The sequence below is a fragment of the Natrix helvetica genome, assembly GCF_964273705.1.
Source record: "Natrix helvetica genome assembly, chromosome: 4".
Taxonomy (NCBI): domain Eukaryota; kingdom Metazoa; phylum Chordata; class Lepidosauria; order Squamata; family Natricidae; genus Natrix; species Natrix helvetica.
In genome coordinates this window covers 143,263,895-143,275,352 of record NC_138550.1, presented here as the reverse complement: position 1 = coordinate 143,275,352, position 11,458 = coordinate 143,263,895, and the positions used below count along the sequence as shown (strand labels likewise).

Below are 11,458 nucleotides of genomic sequence, written 5' to 3'. Positions count from 1 at the left end.
CTACACTCTGAATAGTAGGCCATTTTTCATTACAACTTACATCTATTTTTTCACATGCAATACACAGCTAATCAAATTCTGTATAGGTGCAAAAATGAGGGATTTTATGTTTTATAAATAGGACAATACCACACAGTATGTTTATAAATATGTATTATAAAAAAATTCTCATGTTAAATAAAGTGTTGAAATATCTTGCAATGGACACTTTTCTTCTTATATTGCAAAGGAAAATAAGTTTCTAAAAGTAAAGCTTTGCCATTGCTTGAAGAAACTTCTTCTTTCGTCTTTGAGCAGCAAGCTGTAGTACTTCTTCTGGGTTGCTAGAATTCAGTTCCGTCTGCCCAATAGCTTTAATCTATGTATCCAAACATCAACAAAAACTCAGGTTAGTAATAAGTTCTTATTCACAAATTTTGTCAATGGCAGGGTGGGGTGGGATTATTTTTTAAATGTAATGGTTTCCCACGCAGACCACTACGATATCTTCTTAGAAATTACTTCCAATATATGAAACTGCAAGAACTTACTGCTATCTGCTTCTTGTCTGTTTCGCCTCGCTTGTGATGAAGATCTGAAACAGCGTTTAGGAAACTCCAGCAAAGAGTCATCTAAATTCTTAAGACTTGTTTGTATAGCAGTTTGAAATTCTAAACTTCCCCCTCTGTTATTAGAAATAGTTTCCTTGCACTTTCTTTGAGCCCAATTCTTCCTCTGGCTGGCAAAATGAGCGTCAAGGTCCTAATCTTTTAAAATGTAGCTATTTTTAAATAGAGAAAGGATTTCCTTATTTTGTGCTATCTCTCTGCTCCACTGCTCATAAATGCAATTACTAAAGCCATTGTGGTTGCAAATAAATCCCATGTAGCTTTTGAAAATAAAAGGATACATGTCAAGTATTCCAAGATAGTAATATCCCATATATAGTCATAATAAGAATCCATAGCATCATGGCTGAAAAACAGGGTTTCCAGTTATTTTTATGCCATTAATGTATATTTATATGGCAAATGAAACTGTAAAAATCTTGTTTACCTGTTTTGCTCCTGAAGTGCTTTAAAAGCAGTTTTATAATCTATCTCTCGAAGGAATTGGCACAAAATTGCCACCTGGAAAAATAATGATTTGCTAATACATAACTTGTCATGAGGTTATTATGTCATGATTATACAATAAACTTAACACTGCACTCCAGATGAATGCAGTACAGGCTTTTTTGGGGGTAATATTTCCCTCTTTACAATTTTCCCAATTAAGAGATGGATACATGTTCTTACCTGTGTATGGCAATTGAGGAGAGAACAGCATTTTATCATTCGTTTAATCACCTACAGAGAAATATGCAAATGAAAGAAAATCTACGATTTATCTATTTACCTGGTATAGCTACCTAAATGGAAAACAATGAATACAGATCATATCGCTTAACAATTATTTTCTGCTTCACTATTAATAGCATAAGCAAAAACAAACACTTAGAGACCAAGTACATCTACCAATGTTCCATTGACTTCGCTTGCTATAACTTGTTCCATTATTATCTTGGTTTCTACTCTGGTTAGAATTAGATAGGCGGCTTTTGGAACTGCCAAAAGTCTTGAAGAATCTTCTGCATCACATCTGAAATGACAGTTTAATATACTGCTGGGAATAAAAGTCTCAAGCTGACAGAAAAATACAGTGCCAGGTTGCTAAGTATGAAGGCTTCTAATTAATTTCCAATACTTGGTGAGTTTATTATGGAATATCAGAAATCAAACCCTGGAATACCTTCAAGTGTATGTTGAAAGAGAAATGTCTGTCCTGTAGAACATTCCTAGAACACCACCACCTCTGCAAGTCAGGTTAACCCTAGAGGGAAAAGGACCTACGTATCTGCCCCAGCATGAAGTAGCCAATTGGGCAGATCTTGTTCTCCCATCAATTACCTGATTGTGCTGCCAACAGGCACCAAAGCAGATCAGATCTGATGCATCCTGAACCTTTTGCTCTCAAGCAAGGTGAAACTACTATTATAGCACCAATACAACTAAGGTGATTTAAAGGATGTCTTATAGATGGGCTGGAAGTGAAATAAAGATAGGAAAAACTATGATGGAGGGAGGGGAAATGTTCATACTATAATTTTGGTACTGTATATAAAGTATATGGGGAAAGGCCATTCAATGAGCAATTTCAAATAATGCACTTTATTCTAAGTTCATTGCAGGAGATGAGTAGGGGTGTCAATCTCGATTTCATTGAGGGCCGCATCAGAGTTTGATCTCGGGGGAGGGGGGGCGGCATGGCTAGCTCAACATCACTCATATCAGGGTGCCCTGCGTGAGCCCCCGAGCTCCATTTTCACTGGCAGAGGCACAGCGGGCCGGTCCTTCACTATTTCCAGGGCAGCCCTGCAGGCCAGCCCGCAGGCCTTAAGTTTAACACCTCTCCAACAGATGATAAAAATGTCCGATAAAATGAGTTCAAAATGCCCATGTTTAGCATGCTGAGCTTTAATCAATGGGTCCACTTTAATACTAAGCTTGTATTATAGAGCAGTCCAGATCATCAGAGACCCGTGTGTGTATACCGTTACATTTATTTTTATTTATTTATTTATTTCTTGGATTTCTAAACCGCCCCCTCTCCCAAAAAGGGACTCGGGGCGGTGTACAGTCAGATAAAATGCAGATAAAATACATGAATAACAATATAAATAGTATAAAAACAATTAAATACTAAACATTTAGATGGAGGAGAAGAGACTGTACAAGAAATAAATATGCTATGGAAACCCTAAAAAACATCCCCAATTAAAATACCCAAACCCAGTTAAAATATATCCCCGGGAGACAAAACTAAGAGAGTGCCAGGCCAGCTGATTGAAACAGGTGAGTTTTTAATTTTTGACGGAAGGAGCGGAGGTCGGTGGTGGTTCTGATGTCGGGGGGGAGGTCATTCCAGAGGGTTGGGCCCATCACAGAGAAGGACCTACTCCTAGGTGTCGCCCGCTGGCATTGCCTAGCGGACGGCACCAGGAGGAGTCCCTCCCTGTGTGAGTGGATTGGTCGTAGGGACGTGTGTGGTAGGATGCGATCCTGCAGATAACTAGGTCCTACGCCATGGAGCGCTTTAAAGATGGTAATCAATACCTTGAAACGCACCCGAAAGGCCACAGGTAGCCAGTGCAGCTCGCGCAGGAGGGGTGTTACGTGGGAGTATCGTGTACTCCCCATGATGACCCGCGCGGCTGCGTTCTGAACTAGCTGCAGTCTCCGGATGCGTCCCAAGGGAAGCCCCATGTAGAGGGCATTGCAGTAGTCCAGGCGAGACGTCACCAGCACATGAGTGACCGTGCGCAGGGCACTCCGGTCCAGTAGGGGGTGCAATTGGCGCACCAGGCGGACCTGGTGGAATGCCCCCCTTGCCACGGCTGCCACATGGTCCTCCATTGACAGCCGGGCATCAAGGAGGACGCCCAAATTGCGCGCCCGTTCCACAGGGGACAGTTGTTCGCCCCCTATGGCCAGCGAAGGTGTCAGCTGGCTGAACCGAGGTGCCGGTAGCCACAGCCACTCAGTCTTGGAGGGGTTGAGTTTGAGTCTGTTGTCCCCCATCCAGACCCCGACGGCTTCCAAACACCGGGACATCACTTCGACAGCCTCGTTGGGGTGGTTTGGGGTTGAAATGTACAGCTGAGTATCATCAGCGTACAGGTGGTACTGAACCCCAAAACCACGGATGATCTCACCCAGCGGCTTCACATATGCGTTGAACAGGAGAGGCGAGAGGACCGACCCCTGTGGCACCCCACAAGTGAGTGGCCTCAGGGTCGACCTCTGCCCCCGTCAACACACATTGCTTCCGGTCGGAGAGGTAGGAGCCGAACCACCGCAAAACGGTGCCTCCGACTCCCATCCCCTCCAACCGGCGCAATAGGATACCATGGTCGATGGTATCAAAAGCCGCCGAGAGGTCTAATAGGACCAGGATAGAGGAGCAACCCCTATCTCTGGCCCTCCAGAGATCATCGACCAACGCGACCAAGGCTGTCTCTGTGCTGTGCCCGGGTCGGAAGCCGGACTGGCGTGGGTCTAGATAATCGGATTCGTCCAGGTGTCGTGGAAACTGCTGCGCCACCACATTCTCAACAACCTTCGCCAAAAAGGGGAGGTTGGAGACTGGACGGTAATTAGCTAGCTCCATTGGGTCGAGCGAAGGCCTCTTGAGCAAGGGTCTCACCACCGCCTCTTTCAAGGCGGTTGGTAAGTATCCCTCACCCAATGAGGCGTTCACCACGCCCAGAAGCCAGCCTCGTGTCACCTCCCAGGCTGCCAGTACCAGCCAGGAGGGACACGGGTCCATTGAACATGTAGTGGGCCGCAGCCGTCCACGCAACCTGTCCAAATCCTCGGGGGCAACAGAGTCAAACTCCTCCCAGAATGGTCTCTCAAGACTCGCTGTTGACGGCTCGTCTGGTCCACTGACGGAGGTCCATCCGCTCCGGATCTGAGCAATTTTGTCCTGCAGATATTCCCCAAACTCCTCTGCTCTTCCCTGTAAGGGTGCCCCCCGCGTCCCCTGCGATAAAAGGGAGCGGGTCACCCGAAACAGGGTGGCAGGGCGGTTATCCGCGGACGCAATAAGGGCGGCACAATGCCTACGCTTGGCCGCTCTTATTGCCACAAGGTAAGTCCGCAAATAGGCTCTTACCTGTGTTCGGTCAGATTCGGAGCGTGAGGACCTCCACCTGCTCTCTAGACGTCTCCTGTGGCGCTTCATCACCCTTAGCTCCTCAGTAAACCAAGGAGCCCGGGTGGGTCGATGCCGCAGGAGAGGTCGCAAAGGCGCAACCCGGTCCAAGGCCCCAGTCGTCGCCCTATTCCAGGCAGTCACTAGGTCCTCGGAGCGGGAGCGGGACAGGGCTACAGGTATTGGCCCAAGCTCCGTCTGGAATCTATCCGATTCCATCAGGTGCCTGGGGCGGTACCAGCTTGTAGAGTCTGGTTCCGCCTCCTCGCGGTGGGGGATAGCGCCAGGGAAGTCCAGCCGGAGGGATGAGTGATCTGACCATGACAGGGGCGTGATGACTAAGTCCCCTATTCCCAGATCACTCGTCCACTGTTCAGATACAAAAATGAGGTCCAGTGTGTGGCCCCCTTCGTGAGTGGGGCCCTGAACTAATTGGGTCAGGTCCATGGCCGTCATGGAAGCCATGAACCTCATCACTCACCTGATCAGTGTATACATCGGGTGGCACCATCTTAGTGAAGAAATCTGAGCACACTGCTCCTGCCTGAAGGTAGTAGTGAAGTGCAGCAGAGTATTGATTGGTTGCTACATTGGAAATGGAGAAGGAAAAAAAAGTTAATGATTTAATCTAGTGGCCATATTCACACGTAACACGAAGTTAAAAGACTTTTAACATCAAGATTCGTTAAATAATCCACAACGACCCGATTCATGCATAATGATATGGCTCATCATGCTAACTCCAAGATGCATCACATAACAGTTTAACATTTGTGGTGAATTAGGCTGGGGTTTTTCAAAGTTAGTTCGAATCGTACGCTGTCCTTGCTACCAATAATGTTTGAATAGGATGGACAAATTAAGGCAAAATATCCTGACAAAAGAGAAAAAGAAATAAAGTTTTCAGCCCTGGCTTCAAAGTGACACCGTCCTTGCACCAAAATGTTGTGGCACCTGCCCTTTGGAACATCCTCTCTCCCAGAGATTAGATTGGCCCAAATCTGACAGCCTTTCAGAAGGGGCTGCAAATGTGGCTGGTTTCCCAAGACATGGGAGTTGGGTTGCCAGTTAAGAGTCTGTGAAATCCTTGTTTTAACTCCTACCTGGTTGTTTTTCTTTTTTACTTTGGCTGCTGATTATATATTTTATTTTGTTGTTGCTTTTGTTTTTAGATATTGTTAAGCCTCCCAGAGTCACAACACTGAGATGATCAGGTGACACACACATATGTATGTATAAAAATGGACAGGAAGGTTTAACTTTACTTACCAAAATAAATATCTGCCTGAGTGATTAACCAGAAATGATTGTTTGAATTTATAGTGAGTGCATAGTTGACTAGTTCTTTGACGGTGACAGCCACTGCTTCAAAATCTACTGACTGAAGACTGAAATGAAAAGGCATTTTTATTATTTGTTGTATTTAAAACTATGATGCAGTTAAAATCTGCTTCAATGAAAGTATTTAAGTAATTTTATGTACTTCTCCAGGCCCTGTTTAGTGACACATAAAGGACAGAGTTCTAGGCAAAAAGTTGTCCCTCCACTGCTACATGCATAAACTTTCTTTTCTGTTTTCTATTGGTTATAGGAATTACTTTGATTGCAATCTAAATGTATCTCTTTATGACAGCCCCACTGAGACAAAAAAGTTTCTCTGTTAATCTGAAATGATCTCTTTCATCAAAGAAATTGCTTATTCTCCTTATAGAAATCACCAATCAACTCCTTTCTTCTACCTGTTCAGATTCGGCTGTACATCCATTGCAAACTTTTCATTCTCTCTCTCATTGGGAGTATACACATCAGCAGAATGCCATTTTGCTATTACATGGATTCCAAATTTAAGACAGCTTCTCTATGAAGTCCTTGATTTTCACTTATGTTCCAGTCTTCTGCATCATATGAAGCGCCGTGGAAATCAGGAGATTCAGGCAATTCAAATGAGTATAAAGATTGCAAGTTTAAGCTCTCTACAAAAATCTGACCTACTAACAGTCAAGGGAAATGAGTAGGAATATGAGGGCATTCAAGATGGCCTGGACTTAGATCTTTTGCTGGCATGCAAGGACTCAAGATTTACGACACATTTGGCCCCTCCCTCGGGCTCAGCCTGATCATCTATACATTATGGTTTAAATCAGTCCAGGAGAAGATATTTGCTATTGTCCATGCTTTTTAATTTCTTTACCGGTCACTGCTAAGTATTTAATTCCAAACACCATTAACCTCTAAGATTCAAACTTTGTTTTACCATCCCTAAGAATTTATATGTATCTTATATTCATAAAAAATGTAATATAACCTAATTTTCATTTTGATCCTCTGCTAGAGATGAGGACATGTTGTCCCAAAGGCTGCATGTTGAGACAGAAAATGGGCCAGAGTTTTCTTTTCACTTTCTTCCATCCTCTCATACATCTACATGCTGAAGTATACCCCGTTATAATCTCACCAGCTCCCAAATTTCATTTTGTGGGAACAACTGAACAGCCTGCAGAGCTCTGAATACTTTCCCTATTCTCAGCTTGAAGTTTACACGTTAAGGCAATAATGTATTTTATCTTGAACTTAAAACAGTATGTTTCACTGCAATATTCCAAATTTTCCAGCCTGTATCAAGTTTTTTTCTCAAGAGAGGAACAACCTTGAACTTGCAGGCAAGTTTTGTTCCAAAGTGTAAACGAAAGAGTAGGTTTAGTCTAACTTCAAAACAAAGTTCTTGGAATCCAGGTACTTTGTTTTGAGCTTGGAGCACTCAAAAAAGACTGTTTTGAACCTGAAATTCTGCTTAATCACATTTTCAGAATCAGACCTAGTACTGGATGGAAGGTGGGGCTCCGAGCTAAGAAATAACCCGTACAGCTCTGAAGACACAAAAATACATTTCATTGTATTTATAAATCGAGTTGGATAAATAAAATTCCTTACTTAGGAAAAGATGATGGCCAAATGGAAATATACTCTGCTGTGACATTATTTACAATTAATTCCTAAAAAAGAAAATATATTATATAGACATACAAAGTCAGGATAAAATAAGTAAGAGTATTCAGAAAGCAAAGCGGATGATTTATGATAAAAGAGAAACGCTACTTACATGATTGTTATGAAGCTTGACAAATAAGGATAATATTGTTGTCAAAACCAGAGGTTCCTATGAGAACAATGAGAAAACATGAGCTGATATAAAAATCACAGCCTTTTCCCGTGAAATTCAAATTTTCGAGGCAAATTTTTGCCATGCATGTAGCCCTGAACTTGGATCAGTGACGATGTTATGACAGTGCTGAGTAAGACAATTGGTCCCTGTGATTACCATTTGGGACCTTCATTGCCAGCTTCTAACAAAAAGTGAGTGGGGAAGCAAATAGGGGATTGCAAACGGTGATCACATGATGTGCCTAACAATAGTGCGAGATGCACTTATTAACAATAACCCAAACTGCACCATAAGTCACATGATGTTTTTGGATGTCACTTAGCAATAGAGTTGCCAGTCACAATTAGTTTTTAAGTGAGGACTATCTATATTTACTTAAGTTTACAATGGTTTTATTAATACTAGGCTACCGGTCTAGTATTAAGTACCTTAATTTGCTCCCAAAAGTGATCTTAGATACATACCATGTACAATTTGCTGGAATCCTTTTTATAGAAACTGTTTTAAATCCATTTTCACATTTCTCAAATCTGCAGACAAGTTATAGTAACTGTATTCTAAAATATTTTGTACTGACTCATTAACACTGAAAATGATGTCCTTTAGAAGGCTGTATAATTGATGAAATCAGACTTATATTCCAGTCCTGCCACTCAGCAATAGGACAGCTTATTCCTTTTATTAATATGTCAAAATTTGTTCTGACAAGTGTAGTATCAAAATCACTTTCTTAACTAGAATATTTTTTTGTTTAGCGTCCTTATTAGCAATGGGGTGTTCGTAGGATGTAACCAGAAAAATACAGATGTTGTTATGATGATGTGCATAGGAAAAAGGCAAAGCTTTGATCATATCAGGGTAGTCGCAAACTAACTTTTCTGACCATACGCAGCAGGCATCGCTGTTCAGCAGAAACAGGCTTTTATGCTTTAACACATTCACAATCTTTAACTCCAAACTCACCCGCAACTTTTTGATGAACGATAATAATTCATTCCTAAAGAGAAAATGTTTGTTTAATGTACTTAGTATTATTTAGATTAGTCTTGCAACTTTTTTTTCCCTAGAAGAATGAGACAATATAAAAGATTTTAATACAGATCTGATCAATATTTGGAACTTCAAAAAGGGCAGCAAAAACAAAGCATTCCCAGATAGTAAGGGGAAATGGCAAGACCAGACAATATGCATAAAACATACCAAAAATATTGAAGTATCTTCTTGGTTTCTAAACAGAATATTAGTTAATGGTAATTCATGCCCCTATCCTCAACCTACTGTAGATTTCAATTTTGCTCTTCTCTTCCAAAAGCAACTACCATTTTGCAGAGTGCTTATTTCCCCATGCCTTTATCGTTTTTATGTATGTTTGTACTTCAGAAAAATTCTCCAGAGCACGCCTATCTACCTCTCTTATCAGCTGCCTTGTTTTGGCTCCAATCTTTTTAGTGCTCAACGTCTGAGTTTTCTATTTGTGGAAAAATTCCACTGTTGCTGGAATTATTCTGTTTACAATGTACAAACAAGATCATTAAATATTATGTAAATATGGTACAAGCTTTGTATTTATTTTTGTATATTGCACAGAACCTATCCACAACAATTTTTCTTCTACTTTTATTTTATTCTAAGGAAGCATAATAAGAAGTAAGTGAGATATTCTTAGGAAATTTAATTACAAGCAAGATCGTTCTATGAGGATCCAGACTGTTGTTGGGGGCAATATGCTGACTCTGTAAACCGCTTAGATGGGACTGTAAAGTGTTATATAAGTGTAAGTGTTATTGCTATTAGATATAGAATAATATCATGACTATAACATCTAGGGATATAAGAAAATTACAGCAGTTTACCTGTACATAATGCCTAATGTTGATTCTCTCTGCTTTATTAAACTCACTCTGCCATCATTCCCTCGTTTGTGTTGATGGGATACACTGCAGATTTGTACAACAATCTCCCAAAGGTCTGTAGCTGCCCACCTGCCCTCTTTTGGTCCAGGAAGAGCTTGACTTGTGGCAGCCAAAAGCTGGCCTAACTAAACAAAAAAGAAGAAAGCGTTTAAATGCATAAATGTTATCTGTTCCAGCAATCTATCCCTTTTGGAACGTAGTATTATCCAAGTTAATACTAAAACCATTAGCCAGAAATATACAGGATATTTCAAAAGAATACATAGGTCCAGATTATTGTCCAGAAACTCCATGTTCATCATAGTACAACTATTTCTGAAATTCAGAAGTTCAAATGCAGTTACGGGCCTGAATAGGGAGCTTCTGATATTTAAACAAATAGTCTAATCCGCATCTCAACTATACAAAATTAATAATAAAATTCTCTGGTCTCGCTAACTTTGGACTACTGTATTATTTTCTATAAAACTGAAATAATTCAGAGTTTGCACCTTGTGATATGTACTGTATATAAAGGTAAAAGTAAAGTTTTCCCCTGTCCAGTTGTGTCTGATGCTAGGGGGCAGTGCTCATTTCCATTTCTTAGCGGAGGGAAAGGACTGTCCAAGGACAGTTCTCTGATCATGTGACCAGCATGACTATACAAAGTGCATGGAATACTGTTACTTTCTCACCAGTGGTACCTCTTTATCTACTTGCATTTGCATGCTTTTGAATTGGTAGGTGGGCAGGAGCTGGGGCAAGTAACAGGAGCTCATCCCATCACGCGGTGCTCAGGTCTTGAATCCTGGCTGTCAGCTGACAAGCTCAGCAACTTTAACTGTCCCCCATATATAAATACCTAATGTTATATGCTACAAGCTCTGTATTATTCCTACTACAGAACCAATTGTGAATGGCCACAGAGAAATGTTATTTGCAAATGCAAATATTTTACCAAGCAGGGTAGCAATCAGTACAGCTAGAAAAAGCAAGTACTCTAGGAAAACAAGTTATAGGGATGCATAATATTTGGATCCGAAGTGAACAAGAGTGCTTTTGATCTGGCACAGACTCCTCTCCATCAGCGAGATGACTACTTCCGGTCAGCTCCTTGTGAATTCACACGCACAAAAGTGCAGCTTCTTTTAAGATACCAGTGACAGTTTAGATCTGAACTACCACTGCTCACTTTGGATCAGACTATTGAATACTGCTACTAGATTACACCTTAACATATACAGCAAGCAAGTTAGAAGACTGTTCACGATTCCTCAATTTAGTAATCAATACAAAACTATGCCTTACCTTCACATAAGGATTAGTCTGTACCAATGAATGTGGAACTTGCATAGTTAAGTACTCGCTCTCCTGCCAGTTTAACAAAAAGGCAACACATTCCTCTGCTACAACTTGTCGAAGAGGAATATCTACAATGGATTTTGAAACAGAAACTGATCAGATGGTTCCCTACAAAAATTACATGCCAGAAAACTGAAAGCAGTTAACAAGTTTATGAACTCTTCCTTGCTTTTAAGTGAACTTTTATGGTCTATGAAATGGGAAATAGAGATGATGAGGATGAGGAAAGTGCCAAGGCACAATACGTGGATTAGGGAAGTAACACCAATTATCTTTGTAGCTCATGAGCCATAAACAGGGATATCTA

At 41.3% G+C, this 11,458-nt stretch overlaps 1 protein-coding gene across 1 annotated transcript in view; it reads right to left on the bottom strand.

Moving 5' to 3' along the window:
- Nucleotides 1-136: 136 nt before the first annotated feature.
- INTS8 (integrator complex subunit 8) overlaps nucleotides 137-11,458 on the bottom strand; it is a 31,964-nt gene continuing 20,642 nt past the window's right edge. Inside the window, exons 17-28 of the mRNA XM_081949845.1 lie at nucleotides 11,098-11,219; nucleotides 9,751-9,935; nucleotides 8,861-8,894; nucleotides 7,835-7,891; nucleotides 7,666-7,727; nucleotides 6,004-6,122; nucleotides 5,216-5,319; nucleotides 1,278-1,328; nucleotides 1,036-1,109; nucleotides 890-954; nucleotides 531-574; nucleotides 137-358 (exon numbers count right to left, since the gene is read on the bottom strand). Coding sequence (XP_081805971.1) covers nucleotides 242-358; nucleotides 531-574; nucleotides 890-954; nucleotides 1,036-1,109; nucleotides 1,278-1,328; nucleotides 5,216-5,319; nucleotides 6,004-6,122; nucleotides 7,666-7,727; nucleotides 7,835-7,891; nucleotides 8,861-8,894; nucleotides 9,751-9,935; nucleotides 11,098-11,219 — 1,034 coding nt within the window. The 3' untranslated portion in view covers nucleotides 137-241. The remainder of the gene's footprint in view (nucleotides 359-530; nucleotides 575-889; nucleotides 955-1,035; nucleotides 1,110-1,277; nucleotides 1,329-5,215; nucleotides 5,320-6,003; nucleotides 6,123-7,665; nucleotides 7,728-7,834; nucleotides 7,892-8,860; nucleotides 8,895-9,750; nucleotides 9,936-11,097; nucleotides 11,220-11,458) is intronic.